An 18,468-nucleotide genomic window follows, 5' to 3' on the forward strand; every position below is an offset into this window, starting at 1 on the left:
TTGCCGAGTCGCCCAGTTGCGACCTGCAAATCCCAAAGCACTTACTATCTGGGCCTTTGCAGAAAAAGTCTGCTGACCCCTGAACTAGAAAATGGGGAGAACAGTCTCCAGGGAAACGAGTAGAAAATGACAGTAAGGCCCATTGAGCCAGGTTACTGGGTGAAGGGGAGGATGAAGAGGTACCGAAACTGGGGTTACCCATCTTGGGAGGTGCCCAAAAGCTAAGCGCGAGGATTCACAGTTTGGCGAGCTGAAGCCCGGAGGGCGTGGCTTCATGGCTCCCCCGCCTCTCCGGCAAAGCGATTGGCTGCGGCAGGGACTACAGGCTGGTGCATCATGGGGCTGGGCTGGGCTGGGCTGGGCGCGGTGCATCCTGGGCGCTTTGGCGGCGCCTGAGTCGGAAGTGGCGGCGCTGAACTACAACGCAGTGTGTCTCGGGAGGCCTACTCCAGGCCTTGTGGGAGGGGACAAGACTCGGTGAGAGGACGGCGGGAGGCCGGTAGGGCGGGTAGGCGGGGCCCAGCTGGGATCCGTCCGCCCCGGCGCTCGAGCTCCGGCCGCCCTCCGCCTGCCTTCGCGTAGAATGGGGCGAGCGGCCGCCGTCGTCTCCGGGATGCTGAGTCCCTATCCTTCCCCCTCAGCGCCGCCATGGCCGGCTGCGAGCTGCCCATGGGCACTTGCCCAGACATGTGTCCGGCCGCCGAGCGCGCCGAGCGCGAAAAGGAGCGCCGCCTCCACCGCTTCGAGGTGGCGCCGGGGTGCGGCAGCGACCCGCCCCGCGCGGACCCGCAGCGCGCGGTGAAGGAGTACAAGCGGCCGGCCGCCGGCAAGGCGCGGCCCCCGCCGAGCCAGCTGCGTCCGCCGTCCGTGCTGCTGGCCACCGTGCGCTATCTGGCCGGCGAGGTGGCCGAGCGCGCCGACGCATCCTGCGCCGAGGTAGCCAGCTTCGTGGCGGACCGGCTGCGCGCCGTGCGGCTGGACCTGGCCCTGCAGGGCGCGGGCAACGCCGAGGCAGCGGCGGTGCTGGAGGCGGCGCTGGCCGTGCTGCTGGCAGTGGTGGCGCGGCTGGGGCCGGACGGGGCGCGCGGGCCGGCGGACCCGGTGCTGCTGCAGGCCCAGGTGCAGGAGGGCTTCGGTTCCCTGCGGCGCTGCTACGCGCAGGGCGCCGGGCCGCATCCCCGCCAGGCCGCCTTCCAGGGTCTCTTTCTGCTCTATAATCTGGGTGAGTCGGGGTCTCCGCGGCGGTACGGGGTAGGAGTGGTGCCTCCGTGGGGACAGTGGAGGCCGGGGAAGGAAAGAGAAGCTTTGCAATCTCACCATTAGCTCCCTCTCCATCCCTGCCTTCTAAATGTGTGTCGAGTCAATGCACAGGATCCACTGAACCCCCATGTGGGCCTTCTGGTCTGTCCCTTCCCCTATTTGTGTCTCAATTTTTTGGGGGGGTAATAAAAGTGGAGAGGACGGGGTTGGAAAGGAAAGATTGGCCTAGTGGTTTTCAAACTTTTTTAACTCCCTGTTCAGTACTGCACAACAGCCAAGAATATATCTGACACACAAGTTTCAAGACATTACATCCTTCCTATGAATGGACGGTGCATTCTAGTAAATTCTGTCGTATTTAATTGTAATAAGATGCTCTTGGTATCAAACCCCACTAATGGATCAGAAGCCTCAGTTTACAAAAGTGGTCCAAGGTTCTAATGTCCATGATTCTCCTGGAGGGGAAGCAGAGGCAGAATGTCCTCGAAGAAAAGGCCTTAACCGGGTGGACACCTGAGCCAGCTTTTTAGGGCAAGTGGAGAAAGGGCTGTGGATTTGAAGTCAGAAAACCTGGATTTTGTTGTGTCAAATTCTACTACATTGGAACTCTGAGACAGCCCTCGGGCAAGTCGTGAACTTATCTGGGCCTGTCTCCCTCATCCAAAAACAATGCCTCCCTTCGTTATGAGGATCCAGACTGTTTGAAGGGGCTCTGGCAACTCATTCAGATAAGACTCTGGAGGGGGCTGCTGGAAAAAATCCTGCGGGAAGGTGGGCTTGGCCCAGGGGAGGGGCGTGGCCAAAGTGGAAGGTAGGCGGGCCAAGGTCGGAGGTGCGCTTGGCTGTAGGCGGGAGGTGGGCCTGGCTGAGGACCGAGCCTTTGGGAGGAAAGGAGAGATCGGGGAGGCCTAACGGGACGGGATGGAAGGTGGCCGAGTATGGGAAAGAAAAGTTCTGCTCACCCTGGCTTCTGCCTTCACAGGCTCCATGGAGGCCCTGCATGAGGTCCTGCAGCTGCCTGACGCCCTTCGTTCCTGCCCGGCCCTGCGCCGGGCCCTGGCTGTGGACTCGGCCTTTCGTGAAGGCAACACCGCCCGCCTGTTCCGCCTGCTCCGCGTCCTGCCCTACCTGCAGAGCTGCGCTGTCCGGTGCCACGTAGGCCGTGCTCGCCGGGGAGCCCTGGCCCGCCTCGCTCGTGCCCTGAGCACCCCCAAAGGCCAGACTTTGCCTCTGGGTTTCATGGTCCACCTCCTGGCCCTGGATGGGCCCGAAGAGGCGCGGGACCTGTGCCAGGCCCACGGACTGCCCTTAGATGGACAGGAAAGAGTTGTGTTTCTCAGAGGTCGCTACACTGAGGAAGGGCTGCCACCTGCTGGCACCTGCCAAGTGTTGGTGGGGAGCAAACTTGCAGGGCGCACCCTGGAGGAGGTGGTCATGGCTGAGGAGGAAGATGAGGGTGTGGACAGACCCAAGTCCCCGGCATGAGGAGGAGCCAGGCACTCTCCCAGAGCCCAGGACTGCTCTGAGCCCTCAGGTTTCTTTTTTCATAATTCCTACACAGTAAAAGTGTTTTATTTGTTTTGTAGGACAGTAACTCTGTTCGGTTGATTTACGGGAGGGCAGGGAGGAGTTGAGACAGGGTAGGGGTATACCCTGAGGAAAGCATCTCATTCCCATCCAGTGTCCCCAACTGGTGGGACCCCAAGCTGTTGTCTCAGAAGCTTGATAGGGTCCCGTGATTGGGCCTCAGGTTGGCATCAAGGAAGACTGGGACACACCCAAGGAAAACTGGAGTGGGAGAACATCAGGTTGAAGGCCATGGGGAGCTGGGGTCAGAGGTCAGCCACAGGCCTTAGGGTGGCCGCTGCACCCTCCAGGGCCACCACCAAGATGCTGAGCTGCCTCCGCACTTCAGCCCAGGCTTCCGATCCAAGGCTGGTGTTCATGGCCTGGGAGCAGGCATTGGCCAGGCCGGGGAATGTGGCTACAGAGCTGGTGCGGGGTGCCCAGAGCACATGGCTGACAGGAGACGTGGGGGAAGCATAGTCATTCAGGGACCAGGAAAGAGAGGGGCTTCAGCCTGGAATGGGCTCATCTGTACATAGCAAGGCACAGAGGCGCCTCCCCACTGCCTCTGAAATCTGGGATCCTTAAAGCAGTGGTGGTGAGAGACCACTTATAGTCCCAAGGTGACCTTGACGGATTTGCACTCGTCCTTTGAGCCTGATTCCCCAACTGTTTCAAGGGGCTGGGCTGGGCTCTAAAGGCCAGGAAATCTCTTAGCTCCTCCTCCCTCCAGTGGCTGCCCCTGCCCAGCCTCCCCACACTGTACCTCTCAAGAGCTTTGGAACAGGCTCACCTGTAGTAGCGTTCCTCTGGGAAGGCTCTCGGGTTTAGGAAGGTCCGCTCCAAGAGCATCAGCTGGTCGTTGAGCATCCGGACCTGCAGGGGGCTGGAAGCGGCGGGATCTTTGTCACCCCGGAACCAGCAGCCCAGTGGCCAGCCTGCCTCCTGCCCCAGATGCCGCCCTCCCAGACACCTGCTTAGTGCCCTTGCTCACTCAGGGGAGCCTTTCTGCAGCACGGATCGGTGCTGCTCCAAGGCCGCGGCTGCAGCCTCAAATTTCTCCACTGCAGTCACCAGACGCCCTGTGGGGAACAGCCAGCATCTTAGCCCTGGAGGGCAGAGCTCCCCACACCTCCATGTCAAGGGGACTCCATACCCAAGCTGATGCTGTGCTGCTCCAACAGGCCCCCCAGGTTCTGCTGGGCAGCCTGCAGAAAACTTCGGAGGATCTCTCCATAGTCACTGACGTTCAGAGGAAGGAAAAGGCTGTCACTGAGCCTAAGAAGCACGCTCCCTGCTGTCCGGGCCACAGCCTGGTGGCTGCTGAAGCCTGCGGGGAGGGTGACCAGGCCAGGGCTCAGTCTTCGGTCCCTCCTCCCTCAACCTCAGGATTCCCCTTACCCGCCCCCTCCTCACCAGGGTCCACAAATTTGTCCACGTAACCAAAGGTGTCGAAGGCTGTGTGGTAAGTGGGGTAGATCCTGGCTGAGGTCTTGCTCTAGGGGAACAATGCCATGGTGACAGGCTTGGGATAAGAAGGGGGCGAGGGGGATGTACCAACAGTGAGCTACAGCAGAAGGACATTATCTCAAATCATTGCTACAGCCATGTTAGGTTCTAGAACTCCACTTAAAGAGGAGGAAACTGATTAAATTATCTGCCTGACCTCACAGCTAATAGTGGCCAAACTGGGTCAGCTGCCAGTTTCTCATTTCATATGAAGGGGAAGGCTCAGGACTCTAATCAGAGGATTCCAATCCCAACTCTACCACCCAGGAGCGGTAGGGCCATGAGGGGGAGAAGAAGCTTTTGGAGCATCAGGCAGGGAGACAAAGCTGGGCACCCCATGTCCCTTACCTCCTTTCACCCTGCACACCAGTGCTACCAATCCATCCCTGTTTCATACTGTTCTTTAATCTATTCTGGGGTAAACATGTTTTCATTTTTTAAGATCTCGAATCAGGATGCCTCTTTAGTTTTAAGATTTTATTATATATATATTTTTAAGATTTTATTTATTTATTTGACAGAGAAAGACAGAGAGAGAACACAAGCAGGGGAAGTGGGAGAAGGAAGGAGCAGACTTCCTGCTGAGCAGGGGCCTGATGTGGAACTCGATCCCAGGACCCCTGGATCACGACCTGAAGGTTAATGACTTAGCCACGCAGGACCCTAAGATTTTATTTTTTTAAGTAATCTCTACATCCAACGTGGGGCTTGAACTCATGACCCCAAGATCAAGAGTTGCATGCTTCTTCTTCTTTTTTTTTTTTTAAATGATTTTTTTATTTATTTGTCAGAGAGAGAGTGAGAGAGAGCGAGCACAGGCAGACAGAATGGCAGGCAGAGGCAGAGGGAGAAGCAGGCTCCCCGCCGAGCAAGGAGCCCGATGTGGGACTCGATCCCAGGACGCTGGGATCATGACCTGAGCCGAAGGCAGCTGCTTAACCAACTGAGCCACCCAGGCGTCCCTGCATGCTTCTTGAAGAGCTGAAAAGCCAGGATGCTTTTCAAGTCAGTGTCATCCTACAACTAACTGGCAGTGTGTCCACGCGCCCCCACCCTCCGCCAATGGTGCATATCACAGTGTTGCATCTTAATATCAGTAGTAGCTTAAATTGGATAAAATAACATAGGCGAGCGTAAACAGATGCTCAGAGAGGCTAAGTTTCTTAAGCTACTGAGTGAGTGAGCCAGACTCACTAGAGAGACTCTAAGAGAGGAAGGGGCTGGGGGAGCAACGTACCGAGCTGGGGGACAGAGGGGTACGCACTCACCCGGTCATAGGTGTAGGCGATGTCCATGGAGGAGACGCCCAGGAAGTGAATGAAAGGGGCATAGTCGCTGCCAGCGCCCAGAGAGCCCAGGCTGCGAAAAGAAAGACGGTCGGGCTGGAGGGTACTGGGCCAGGCTGCCCTCCCGGGGCCCCTGTCCTGGCCCTGGGCTCACCTGGGGACCACGCCGTAGGCTGGGCTGCTGCGGTTGGAATACCGGATCCAGTTGTCGTAGATGCTGAGGCCAACCGGGCTTGGTGCAGGGATCTGACCCAGAGGGGAATGTAGTCTGGGGCCGGCCCCTCCCCAGGCCTAAAAGGTGGCCCTCCGCCGGGCCCACCCGAGTATCCATCCTAAGCACAGGCCTGAGGGTCCTACAAGGCCTGGCCCCAGCCTCAGTACCCCCGCCAGGCCCCTCGGATCAGGACCCGCTCCAGCCCCGCCCGCCCCGCCCTCACGCCGCCCTCGCCATCCTCCCTGCCCCGCCCCTTTCACCTGTTTGGTGGCGGCAAAGATGACGCTCTGGACCGGGGGCGTCCCCTGCGCCCTCAAAGTGGCATTGGCTGTGGGCAGACCGAAGAGGGACTATTCGGGCCGCCGCCCCTTCGTTCTCCCTGTCCCAGTCAGCCCAGCCGCCGCCCACTATACCAAACACCGAGATGTCCACGTTGATGTAGGCCACGGTGCGCTCCTGCAGCTTGCTGAAGAATTCCTGCGGGTCGGGGGGCCGACGTGAGCCCGGCCAGCCTCCGCCTCGGGAATCCGGCCACCGCCCGCCTCGCCAGGCTCACTCACCTCGGTGAATTCTGTGGAGCCAATGAGCCCAAACTCCTCTGCGCCCCAGCTCGCGAACACTATGGATCTGCGGGGACGCCAGGTCCCTGGGGAGGGGGATAAAGGGCTGGAGGACAGGGTGGCCGGATCTTCGGGGTGGCTTGGGGGGAACGCTGGGGACGTGGGGAGGAGGAAGGGCTGGCCCTGGTGGGGCAGCCAGTGACAGGAGGTCTAGGTCCCCCAGCCTCTCCAGGCCATCCTTCCGTGTACAACACGGAATATACTTAATGCCACTGATTTGTACACTTGGGGGCAGAGGGAAAGAAGGTGCATGTGGGTGGCTCTGTCATTTGGGCATCTGCCTTCGGCTCAGGTCATGATCTCAGGGTCCTGGGATGGAGTCCCGCATGGGGCTCCCTGCTCAGCGCTGAGTCTGCTTCTCCCTCTCCCTCTGCTCCTCCCCATATCCCCCCCACCCTGCCCACTTGTGCGTTCTCTCTCTCTCTCAAATAAATAAATAAATATATTTTTTAAAAACTTAAAAAAAAAAAATCCCATGCCATCTTCCCCCCAACCTTGGACTGAACTCCAAACTCCCCAGCTGGGTGGCCCCCTGGTCCAGGCTCTCCTTTTCACATGCTATGCCCTCCACCTGGATCCCCACCCCACCCCAAACTGCCACTTCCATAGGGAGGCGTTCCTGAGCTCAGGCTTGTGCCGGAGAGCCCCTTAGATAGTTCTCCTTATGGCGACGTCTTTGCATGCAGCAACTCGGGTGTTCACTGTGGGGGTCTGCTGTGCCTGGAACTGGCTTGGCATACAGCAGGCACACGGGGCATATTTGTTAACGACTGTCTGTTATCCCTGCCTCAACTCTGCTGAAGATCCCTGAAGGCAGAGTCTGGGGACTGCCTTACTCCTGGCGGCACCCGGCCTCGCCACTGCACGAGTTCCCCCACATCCCACCGGGCGACTTGAGGTAGGCCAGGGTCGGCCCCCGGCGCCCTCGAACTTGGCACAAGTGAGCACTGGAGCGGGAGACAGAGGAGGTAGGACAGGACTCCCGCGAGCGTAGGGAGGCTCGGGCTGGAGGTGACCACCTGCTGGGACGGTCCCTAGACCAGGGACCGGGGCTGCCTCACCCTTCTTCAGCAGGGTCCCCAGGACTCGGGAGAGCTCCAGGAGGACGGCAGTGCCACTGCTGGGGTCCACGGCCCCGTGTACCCAGCTGTCGCGGTGGTTTCCGTACAGCACGTAGCGGTCTGGCGAGAGGAGTGGACACTCAGAAAACTCCTGGGAGTGTGGGCGGGGCCAGCCAGGCCGGGCGCAGGGGGCGTGGCTAGAGATGCCCGGGGCGGGGCCCGGCCCGAGGGACTCACCTGGCTCCACAGCGCCGCGGATGATCCCCAGGACGTTGGAGGAGTTCCGCAGCTCCCGGAGGTTGTGGACACTCACGTTCACCTGGCTTGGGGATCCCAGGGGGCGACCAGAGGCTTGGCCCTGCCCACTCCCGCTCCCAACCCAATGCAGGGGTAACTGAGACCCAGAACGAGAAAGGGACACCACCAAGTCTCTGGCCCGCCGGTAACTAGAGAGGCAGCAAGGACCTTCCGCACCATCCTTCCCTGCCCCCTCCCACCACCCCAGTAAATCCAAAGACCAAGATCCAAAAACAAAATCTTTCTTATGCCGGAAGCAAAACCCAAAACTTTTTGTTCGCTTTTTCCTCTGCCGCTTCCCACTCCCACCCCAGCTCCTCCTCCTTGCTCCCACCCTGACCCCAGGCTGGAAGCCCTCTCTGCACTTAAGTTACAGGTGGTTTTTGTTTTGTTTTGTTTTAAGATTTTATTTATTTATTGGATAGAGAGAGAGATAACAAGTAGGCAGAGAGGCAGGCAGAGAGAGAGGAGGAAGCAGGCTCCCCGCTGAGCAGAGAGCCCGATGCAGGGCTTGATCCCAGCACCCTGGGATCATGACCTGAGCCGAAGGCAGAGGCTTAACCCACTGAGCCACCCAGGTCCCCTGTTTTGTTTTTTTAAGATTTTATTTGTCAGAGAAGGAGAGTGCTGAGCCCAAGCAGAGGGAGAAGCAGGCTCCCCACTGAGCAAAGACCCAGGGATCCCTTAAGTTACAGTTTTAAACTGGTGGTGTCAGCTGGTGGCCCAGACCCTGTCTCCACCTTTCCTCCACCCCAGCCTCTGAGGACCCTGGGACTCAGTAGAGGCTGGGGGCCCTGCTCACCCCCGCTCTGCTCTTGGCCAGCCTGGAGGAAGGAATGGGGGCAGAGGGAAAAAAGGTGCACAGCCCTAGGGATTCTCATGTCCTCGGGCAGTGGGCCCTGAGCCCTAGTCCCAACCCTGGCCTGCTTCCTGGACGCCCTCCAGACCCCTCGCAAGGACCAAGTACCCCATCACGCTGGGAGTGTGGATTCCAGCAAAGGAGCTGGAAAAAAGGTGAGACTCCACAGACACCCTGTGGGGGGCCCCAACTTAGGCCAAGGACTGGGTACATTGGATGCTCATGATACCCCAGGCCAGGCCCCTTTGCTCAGGAGACTCCAGGGACTACTTTCCAAGAACTCCTCCTCCACACACACCCCTGCACAAGCCACCCCTCCCCTATGAACTCTCCACTTGTGTTCTGTTTGATCAGCACTTAATATTAAATGTCCTCTAGGGCGCCTGGGTGGCTCATTGGGTTAAGCCTCTGCCTTCGGCTCAGGTCATGGTCTCAGGGTCATGGGATTGAGCCCCGAATCGGGCTCTCTGCTCAGCAGGGAGACTGCTTCCCCCTCTCTCTCTGCCTGCCTCTCTGTCTACTTGTGATTTCTCTGTGTGTCAAATAAATAAATAAAATATTAAAAAAATAAATGTCCTCTATTCACCAGAAAAAAAAAAAAAAAGAGGAAGCAAGCCCCACTCTTCTGATTCCAGTTCTTTCCATGGACTCGTTCAGTTAAGTACTTACTGGATATTTAGCAGGCACTGGGCAGTGACTGAGACAGACACAGCCCTACCCTTGTGGGACGTCCCATCCCCCTCTCCTCCAGCAAGATGAAGCCTGAGGAACTGAGCGACTGCAGGGAGAATTGGCTGAAGGGAAATGGGGAGGACACTAAGGGGTCCACCCCTGAGAGGTTACCTGGTGGCAGGTGGGAAGGTTAGTGCTGGCCAGGAATGGCAGGAGTATGGGGAAGGGTGTTCCAGGCAGAGGGAACAGAGAGTGTGGAAGTCTTGGTTTGGGAATGAGCTTGGCATGTTCAAGAGAGGGGGTGGCCGAAGTGTGGAGGTCAGAGGTGAAGTGGGTGTGAAACTCCATGGGGCCTTGTGGGCCGCGCAGCTGCTTCACTGGTTTTCCCCAAGACAGGACAGGTAGGTGTTCTGGAGTCAGGAAGGTTGGGAGAGAGAAGAAAGGGAAAGGCTAGGCCTTGAGGTGGACAGGGAAGCATAACCAGGGAAGAGGAGGAAGAGAAAAGGAGCCGTGAGGAGGAGGGGCCCCAGCTCACCTGCCTGCTGGGAAGTCACCATCAGACCGGAAGCCAGGCCCCAATCTGTAGTCACAACCCAGTGCTCCCTGCCAGGCAGCCGGGGCCGCGGGTCCCTGGATGTTACTGGGGAGGGGTGAATGGTGTGGGCGTTGAAGGTTGGGGCCACTGGAGGGGGGGTAGGGGTCCCCGTCCAGGGACGGGGGTGGGCACAAGAGCTTACCAGAGAAGGATTTTGGCATCATCGAAGCCAATGGGTTGAGCGGGAATTGGAGGAAATCCAGGGGCAGCATCAGGATCCAGGCGAAAGGAAGAGGGATCGGCTGGAAGGTAGGGAGTCAGGGGATCCCCAAAATACTCATAATAGGAGCCTCGCTCCACCCCAGACGGAGGCAGGCGCCAGGAGTTTGGGAAGGTCTCGTTGGCAGAGCTCTGCCCATCGTTGATGTCTGCGGGGTCCGTGTATACCAACACCCCAGCGACCCCGTACTTGGCGGCGTTCACAGCCTGCGGGAGGTGAATGAGACTGTGTTTAGGGCAAGGGGGAGGCGGTCCCTTTCCCGCTTCCTTCCTTGCTATGAAAGATCTGTCTTCCCACAGGCAAGAGGATGTTGGTACCAGTCCTTGACTGCAGTGCGGCTGGAGGCAGCAACGGACCATGAGGCATAGGTGGGCCGATGCTGATCAGCGCGAAGGGCACAGACATGGAGTATTGAGCCACCGCCGCCAGGCAGCTGCCTAGGGGAGCAGGGTATGCGCGTGCGGCCATGGGCACAGTGGCCCTGTTCATACGAGCCAACAGCGGGGATCAGCCCAAGTGCCCACTGGGAGGAGTGGACGAGCCAGTGGGCCCCCATGTGCAAGAGAGTATCATTCAGCCTTTGGAAGCAATGATGCTTGGGATCCGCATCCATGTGCCTTGAAAACATGACGATCGGTAAGAAGCCAGACACAGAAAGACAGATAGTGCTTGATTCCTCTTATGTGAGGTTTCTAGAACAGGCAAATTCATACGTTTCTAGAACGTGAGTGAGAGGTTCCCCGGAGCTGGGGAGGAATGGGGGGAGCCTGAGTGTTTAAGGGGCACAGAGTTTCATTGGGAATGATCGAGAGTCCTGGAAATGGATGGTGGGGATGGTTGTCCAACACTGTAAAGGTGCTTAAGGGCCAGCATTAAACACTGGAGATGAATTTTATAATTCGATTCGATTTAATTTTATGCTGGCGTGTTTTAGTACCATAAAAACAAAACAGGACCTCAGAAAAAGAAAAAGAACAAGGACGCAATTTATGCACCAGTCGAGAATGATCTCCAGGATGTATTAAGGTAAACAAACAAACAAACAAAAGCACTGTTTGAAACAGTGGGTATAGTATGCTGCTTTTATAGAAGAAGGGGGGAAATAAAAAAATTATATTCATATGCACCTCTTCCAAAAGAAACTGTGGGTTGACCTCCCGAAAACTAAAACAAACAAACAAATCAGCTGGTTACCTCTTTGGAGGATGGCATTACAGGAGAACTTTTCCACTTGACTTTTTTTTTTTTTTAAAGGGAATTTCTATGATCTGTATAATTAGACCATGCCTCTTCCCTCCTTTTTTTTTTTTTTTTTTGCAGCTTTTATTGGGCACCTCTTTCAACTACAGATAACGTAAAATTTACTGCCCTCTCTACTTTACAGCACAAAGTTCAGCGGGATGAAGGACATACATGTTACTATACTGCCATTGCCACCACCCACTGAGTTCCTCATCTTGCCAACCTGAAACTCTGGAGTCACCAAACACTAATCCCTAGTCCTTTCCCTCACTCTATACCTTTTTAATTAAAAAAAAAAAAAAAAAACAAAACTAACTAATTTTTTAAAACCACAGACATGACATACTTAGTCAAAATTTTTAGTTGAAAAGATGCGGTCTGGGAGGCAGGCATACCAGAGGGATTTAAGCTAAATATTCAGAACTCCTTTGCAGGAGAACTTGGACTCCAGAATAACAAAGGTGAACACTTTGCCTGATCCACTGATTTCCCAAGGCTCAGAGGGGTAAGAGGAGGCCTCCAGGGTCACACAGCACATCTTGAGTGCCAACAGTAGAAATGGAGCCCGCTACTTCTGTCCCCACCCAGGGCTCGGTGCACCACCCAACACCACTCCATCCTGTCATGGGCTGGCTCCCGGCCCACCCAGTTCCCTGCCCGGTTCCCAGCCCCCAGTTCCCTGGTGGCGGCTGCTCACCTTGGCCCCCCGTCCTGCACCTCCGTAGCGGGTCAGCGCAATGGTGCCTTCCAGTTTGATGCCCTGAGTCTGTAGATTCATAAAGTCTTCTTCCGTTCCGCGGTTGGCATAGATGAGGAGGCCCTGGTAGCAAGAGGAGGTGATCCTCAGAGCCCGGCCCAGGAAAGAGGGGATGAGGACAGGAGAGCGTGGCTGCTGTGTGGCAGGGTGACGACGTTGGACTCGATTTTCCTGCCTCAGCCAGAGCTTGTAAGCTCCCCAGAAGCAGAGTCACCCCTGGTCTGGTCTTGAGTAAAGGCCACTAGGGTTTGCAGAATGACTCGGTGATGGATAAAAGGAGCAGCAATGGAGTATGGGGGGAGGGCTCCGGGTCAGGAAGGGAGAAGCTGGGATGGAGGCAGAGGGAACGGGACGCTGGCGCTGGGTAGGGAGGGGATGTCCCAAACCCACCTGTGGGGTTCCTGGGGGAGCGTAGGCAGCATAGGGGGGCACCACGTCGGGCCCTGCCTGCTCCCCAGTCAGGTTCTGCTCGCTCTGGCGACAGGAGAACACGACGCTCCCGGTGGGACTCACTGTGGACGGGAGGAGGCATCAGGACTGGGCCTGGCAACTCCCCCCGCCCCGCCCTCACAGGTGTCCCCGGCCTGAGTGGCACCTCACCAACGGCCACGCGGTTGGGCTGCTCCTGGCTGGGGAAGGACAGCAGCACTTCATAGGCGGGGGCTTCGGCTGCGTCCAGGCCCGACTCCGGGTCCTGCCATCGCTGCAGCAGTAGCTGCACCAGGGCCTCATCCCGGGGGCTGGAGGCCAAGTGAGGCTCTCTGGAGAGTTCTCTGCAGGGTGGGGCAGACGCATGGGCAGACGCAGGGGTGGGGGGTGGCACTGGCAAACAGGCGGGGAGGCGAGCCAGCCCTCTCACCTGAGGTTCTCTCGGATCCTGCTGGCGTCTAGCTGCTGCATGACGGTCTCAAGGATCTCCAGGTCCAGGTCCTGGGAGAGGCTGGGGGCTGGGACATTGGCCCCTTTAGGGATGGCAAAGTGGCCCAGGATGATCCCCAGCCCCAAGAGGGCAGTGGCTCCCACCATCCCCGCAAGCACCTTCACCCACTGCATCCTGCGGCGTCTTGGCAAGCTGTGGTCACTCCTTATAGACGGGTGTCAGGTCTAGTTAACCATTACCTGGTGGGTGGCCCTGCCCTTTGGCCCCCAGCCGTAGGGGGAGTACTGGAGCATCCTGCAGGGAGGGCCAGGAGTGGTTCACAGCCATCTCAGTTCCGGCATCAGTCACCTGGAAGGGACCCCCAGGGGTGTCAAGTCCACACAGGCACACTGAGGCCCAGATAGAGACAAGGGCTCAGCCAGATCTCCCGGTAACACAGAGGGCAAGGCCCAAATGGGAACTCAGAGCCCCGGTTAGAGCAAGAAGGGGCCAACTCCCTGCCATCCTTACCTGTCTCCTCAGTGTCATTTCTGATATATATATATATATATATTTTTTTTTAAACATTTATTTATTTGATAGAGATCCAAGCAGGCAGAGAGAGAGGGGGAAGCAGGCTCCCCGCCGAGCAGAGAGCCCGATGCAGGGCTGGATCCCAGGATCCCGGGATCATGACCTGAGCCGAAGGGAGAGGTTTTAACCCACTGAGCCACCCAGGCGCCCCTCTAATATATATATATATATATATTTTTTTTTAAGATTTTATTTATTTATTTGACAGACAGAGATCACATGTAGGCAGAGAGGCAGGCAGAGAGAGAGAGAGGAGGAAGTAGGCTCTCCACTGAGCAGAGAGCCCGATGCGGGGCTCGATCCCAGGACCCTGAGATCACGACCTGAGCCGAAGGCAGAGGCTTTAACCCACTGAGCCACCCAGGTGCCCCTCTAATATATATTTTTAAAGACTTTATTTATTTGAGAGAGAGAGAGAGAGTGAGCAGGAAGAGAGGGAGATGGAGAAGCAGACTCCCTACTGAGCAGGGAGTCCCTTGCATGGCTCCATCCCAAGACCCCAGGATCATGACCTGAGCCGAAGGCAGACCCTTAACCAACTGAGCCACCCAGGGGGCCCCTCCTCAGTGTCATTTGATTTCCAGCATTTCCATCCCTGACTGCTAGAGCAGGTTTTGAGTTCAAATTGCTATCCTTGCTAGACATAGGCTGTGTGACCTTGAGCAAGTCACTTAGCTTTTCTAAACCTGTTTTCTTAGATGTAAAATGGGGATAATAGGCTTATTTTGCAGAACTGGTGCTATTTCCATTAAAGAAGACTGCATCCATGGAAACATCTAGCCAGTGTCTGGCACCTAGTGGGAGCTCAAGAAGTTTTAGCCACTCCTGCCTCATCTGGATCCCTAAAATGTGAAGAGGGCTCCACAAGAATTCTCCTTATTTATCTTGTAGGGGTCCCAGCTTATGGCAGGACATCGAATTCTAAGAGAGGGAGGCCATTCTAGAGGTCAGAGCCAGGGAAGCCCATTGCTCCTTGGCTAGGTGACCTCCATCCCCTGACCTTATCTGGAATCCATTCATCTGTTCATCCATCCATCCATCCATCCTACTTACCCAACCACCCCACAATCACCTACTTTCCATCCATCCATTCAGCTGTCTATCAGTCCATCCCTTCATCCATCCATCCACCCAGCTACCTGCCCCCCGCATCCATCCACCTACCTACCCACCCATCTATCCATTCATTTATTCACTCCTTCACTAATACCTGCAAACTTCATTCATTCATTTGGCTCTGTGCAAGACCCATGCCAGCCCCTGAGGAGGAGAAGGTGTCCAGATCCAAGTCCTGGGAGACCCAGGAATTCAAGTCTAGTAGGGAGACTGGCAGGCTTTGGGCTCAACCGTGTGGTAAGCGCCCCTATAAAGGGAGGACCAGTGTGTTTCCACTGGGGAGGATGAGGACTTCTGTCTAAGAGGGAACATTTGAGGGGATCTTCCAAGGTTGAGACGGCATTCAGCATGTAGAGGAGCAAGGGGTAAAAGGGTCAATGCAAATGGCCCAGCGTGTGCACAGGGAGAGGGAGAGTACTTCCTCAGTACAAATGCTGAGCCTCCTCCGGGCCTCAGAGAGCTGGGCTGGGTTGAGGAGCTCCCTGGGCTGTGACTCCTCCTACCCACCATCATCTATCCTGCCTTGGGCCTCTGGCAGCCATTGGTTGTCCCAAAGATGCCCGAAGAGCTGGGGGAACCAGGCCATGGAAAACATGTGTGTGTGTGTGTGTGTGTGTGTGTGTGTGTGTGCGTGTGTGTGTGTGATATTTCACTGCCCAGTCTCAGATCAGATCAGCCTCCTTCCTGCTCACAACCCTGTTTCATGGGCACCACCTGCCCCTCACTCTCCATGTCCATCTCCCTGCGTGCTGCTGGTCAGGAGGATTAGCATGTTAGTGTGGGAGGACTACAGAGGGGGCCTAGCGTGATCAGTGACTTCAGGGAGGCACACCAGGAAGCCACAGTTTCTGGCTGGGTGATTATCAGCACTCCAGATATGACCTTGGATCTTATCAGAAGCCAGTCTGGGTAGGGAGTGGATGCATTCCTGAAGACACAGGAGGGAGGCAGGCAGTGGGAGGGACATCAAGATCCACTGATAAGCTGAAGAACAGTGGTAAAAACACGAGGAAGCAGCTGCCGCGTGTTCTACACCGCCCGCTCCTGGAAGAATTTTGCCTCTTAAACATGGGATGTTCCAGACAGGATATGTGGACAAGAGTGTGTGACAGCTGTATGTGACATCTGAGATCTCCAGCTCTGGCTGTTGGAGTCAGCTGGTGTTCACACAGCTGTAGGCACGGACATAAGCCTGGTCAGTTTTCCTTTCCCCATCTTGGCTGGGTGGAAGGTGTGACCCCTCCCTGAACATTACCTTTTTTGAGACAGTGTTATAGCATTATAAGTCAAAGCCAAGGTCTGGAGCGCAGGGAGGGGAGGGCTGGGGTTTGAACCCTACCACGAACCTGTAGCTCCGGGGAATGCCTTCATCCTGAGATTTCCAAACACCGCAAGCGCAGGGAAGAGCTCGTTGGCAGCACGACTCAAGACAGATTTCTCAAAATCCCTTGAACAAGTAAACTTGAGCTTCCTTTGTCTCTTAAAAATTTTCCCTTTTTTTTTTTTTTTGGTAGGAAAAGAAACACAAAGAATCGATCTTAGGAATGTTTGGTTGATTTATAGGAGCTTCTCTGGGGGGTAAACAATTTGTTTACCACGAGGAGCTGTCCAGCTCTGAACTTACTGCACGTGACAGTGAAAAGTCATCGTGGCAGGCAAAAACCACTGCCGGCCTGGTACAACCAACATTGAAAACAGCCAGACACAGCCAGCAAAGTGTAGGGACGAAGGTGGGGTTTGTTTTTTATTGTAAAAGAAAAAGTAATTCTCAGGAATCTTAACAGAGAAAAGGCGTATCTCACCCCCAGAGAATAGACACGAGGACACAAAACGACAGGGGTTATGACACCGGGGCTGTCCCATCTCCTCATAGAGCAGAGATGGGAAGGGGACAGTTGAAGCCTACAAGGGCTTCTGCAAAGACAAAGGCTCAGAAGCACTACAGATAGGATTAAAAGCTAAGCTTCTTTCTTTTGCTTCTTGAAAAATGTTAATGTATCAGAAGACCTGCATTAGCGACATGCTAGAAAACATTCCCAGGAGCTCCTTGTCAGTACCACGCTCAGGTCGACCAGCTAACTCTTCTTACTAAACCTCCACATGTACGTGTGTGTCTTTTAAACCAAAGCCATAGGACTCAGGTGACTGCCCCTTCTACAACGCGCTTCCACCTGTTACCTGACGGGTATCCACCTCCCTGCCCCCCACAAGGGTGGGCAGAGCACAGAGGACCCCGAAGTGGCAACAAGGGAATAACAGCCCCAGATCGCCAGCTTTGCCAGCTCTGCCTCGCTCACCCGCACTCAACAGGAGAACCTTATGTCCAACCGGACTATTATGCACCCCATATCCGGCTCCCAGCAACCGCTGTGTTTTTCCTCCTTTAGGAAAAAAAAAACAAAAAACACATACCTGCACACCCATATATATAATTTTCTACATTTAAATATGAAAATACTACCCTGCTTTGTGTTATAAATGGAGGACCAAGCAGTAAGGACTTTTTCTTTTAAGAACGGGGTCATCCCTTCCTCACGACGCTCTTGTCTTCTGGGAAGGGCCATTTTGGCCCAGGTGAGGGAAGCTGTACCAGGAGGATGGGGGGAGGGGCATTTCTTGCTTGGTTCTCTCCTAAGTCTCACTTTTATTTTTTTTAAGTTTTATTTATTTATTTGAGAGAAAGAGAGAGAGCAGGATCGGGGGAGAGGGAGAAGGAGCAGGGAGCCCGATGTGGGGCTCGATTCCAGGACCCTGGGATCAGGATCCGAGCGGAAGGCAGATGTTTAACCCACTGAGCCACCCAGGCGCCCCTCCTAAGTCTCCCTTTTATTTTTTTAAAATTTTTTATTTTTTTATTAACATATAATGTATTATTAGTCCTAGGGGTACAGGTCTGTGAATCGCCAGGTTTATACACTTCACAGCACTCACCATAGCACATACCTTCCCCAGTATCCATAACCCAACCACCCTCTTCCTACCCGCTTCCCCCTGGCAACCCTCAGTTTGTTCTGTGAGATGAAGAGTCTCTTATGGTTTGTCTCCCTCCCGGTCCCATCTTGTTTCATTTATTCTTTTCCTATGCCCCAACCTCCCACGTTGCCTCTCAACTTCCTCCTATCAGGGAGATCATATTGATGAGGGAGCAGGAGGCTGGCTGAGGACAAAGCAAAAGCTGGCACCTTGTACCCCCTCTCCACCCGCTCCCCTCCCCTCAGTAATATGTGTCACATCCCTCAGGCACCCCTGACTGCCCTAAAAGAAAAACAAATAGTTAACCTGCAGAGATCACAATCCTGCAAGGCAGGAGTCTCCCTTGGTTTACAAATGTCCTTGAGATTTACAACAAAGAAATTACCTTATCAATAGCCCAATTTCCAGAGGCACAGAACTCAGTTCCTCAAGCCCTAATGTCGCCCTCCCCTCCATAAACAAAACTGAAGGAGGCTGAGATAGAAGGAAAAGTAAATAAAGTTAAATTTCTTCTAAACCTAAATCTCACTAACAAGGACGCTTGATAACAGGAATGTGACATTCCACCAGGAGACTCCCAATTGTCTTTATGTTATTGCCTCATTAGAGGGAAAACGGCTTTGGCTTGATAGTAACCAGGCCTTCAATATCCTGACAGTCTTCTTTACCCCGATAGCCCTTCTAAACACCCCCTTTGTCCTCACCTACCCAACTCCTGTGTATATAATCAGCCACTCCTCTCATCCCCTGGGCAGCATCTCCGTCTGC

At 55.3% G+C, this 18,468-nt stretch overlaps 2 protein-coding genes across 2 annotated transcripts; one reads left to right on the forward strand and one right to left on the reverse strand.

Annotated features, from left to right (window-relative positions):
- Nucleotides 1–443: 443 nt before the first annotated feature.
- Nucleotides 444–2,850, forward strand: SAC3D1 (SAC3 domain containing 1). The gene is made up of 2 exons (XM_047692638.1): nucleotides 444–1,222; nucleotides 2,243–2,850. The coding sequence occupies exons 1-2, from the start codon at nucleotides 649–651 to the stop codon at nucleotides 2,743–2,745; spliced, it is 1,077 nt and encodes a 358-aa protein (XP_047548594.1). The 5' UTR covers nucleotides 444–648; the 3' UTR covers nucleotides 2,746–2,850.
- NAALADL1 (N-acetylated alpha-linked acidic dipeptidase like 1) lies at nucleotides 2,796–13,213 on the reverse strand. The gene is made up of 18 exons (XM_047692637.1): nucleotides 13,018–13,213; nucleotides 12,759–12,931; nucleotides 12,549–12,670; nucleotides 12,099–12,221; nucleotides 10,082–10,365; nucleotides 9,880–9,984; nucleotides 7,754–7,839; nucleotides 7,517–7,636; nucleotides 6,396–6,481; nucleotides 6,249–6,312; nucleotides 6,096–6,163; nucleotides 5,776–5,867; nucleotides 5,604–5,694; nucleotides 4,243–4,324; nucleotides 3,983–4,156; nucleotides 3,821–3,908; nucleotides 3,620–3,712; nucleotides 2,796–3,279 (listed from the first exon to the last, which is right to left on the reverse strand). The coding sequence occupies exons 1-18, from the start codon at nucleotides 13,209–13,211 to the stop codon at nucleotides 3,093–3,095; spliced, it is 2,232 nt and encodes a 743-aa protein (XP_047548593.1). The 5' UTR covers nucleotides 13,212–13,213; the 3' UTR covers nucleotides 2,796–3,092.
- Between the last annotated feature and the right edge of the window lie 5,255 nt (nucleotides 13,214–18,468).

Source organism: Lutra lutra, chromosome 10 (genome assembly GCF_902655055.1).
Source record: "Lutra lutra chromosome 10, mLutLut1.2, whole genome shotgun sequence".
Classification (NCBI taxonomy): Eukaryota; Metazoa; Chordata; class Mammalia; order Carnivora; family Mustelidae; genus Lutra; species Lutra lutra.

Excerpts from the sequence above, each read along its gene's own strand:
- NAALADL1 (XM_047692637.1), bottom strand. The coding sequence starts at position 13,211 with ATGCAGTGGGTGAAGGTGCTTGCGGGGATGGTGGGAGCCACTGCCCTC. Across the intron at positions 7,637-7,753 it reads CCGCGGCGCTGTGGAGCCAG|ACCGCTACGTGCTGTACGGA; the intron begins GTGAGTCCCTCG and ends TCCTCTCGCCAG. Across the intron at positions 5,868-6,095 it reads TCTTTGCCGCCACCAAACAG|ATCCCTGCACCAAGCCCGGT; the intron begins GTGAAAGGGGCG and ends CCTCTGGGTCAG.
- SAC3D1 (XM_047692638.1), top strand. The coding sequence starts at position 649 with ATGGCCGGCTGCGAGCTGCCCATGGGCACTTGCCCAGACATGTGTCCG. Across the intron at positions 1,223-2,242 it reads CTTTCTGCTCTATAATCTGG|GCTCCATGGAGGCCCTGCAT; the intron begins GTGAGTCGGGGT and ends CTGCCTTCACAG.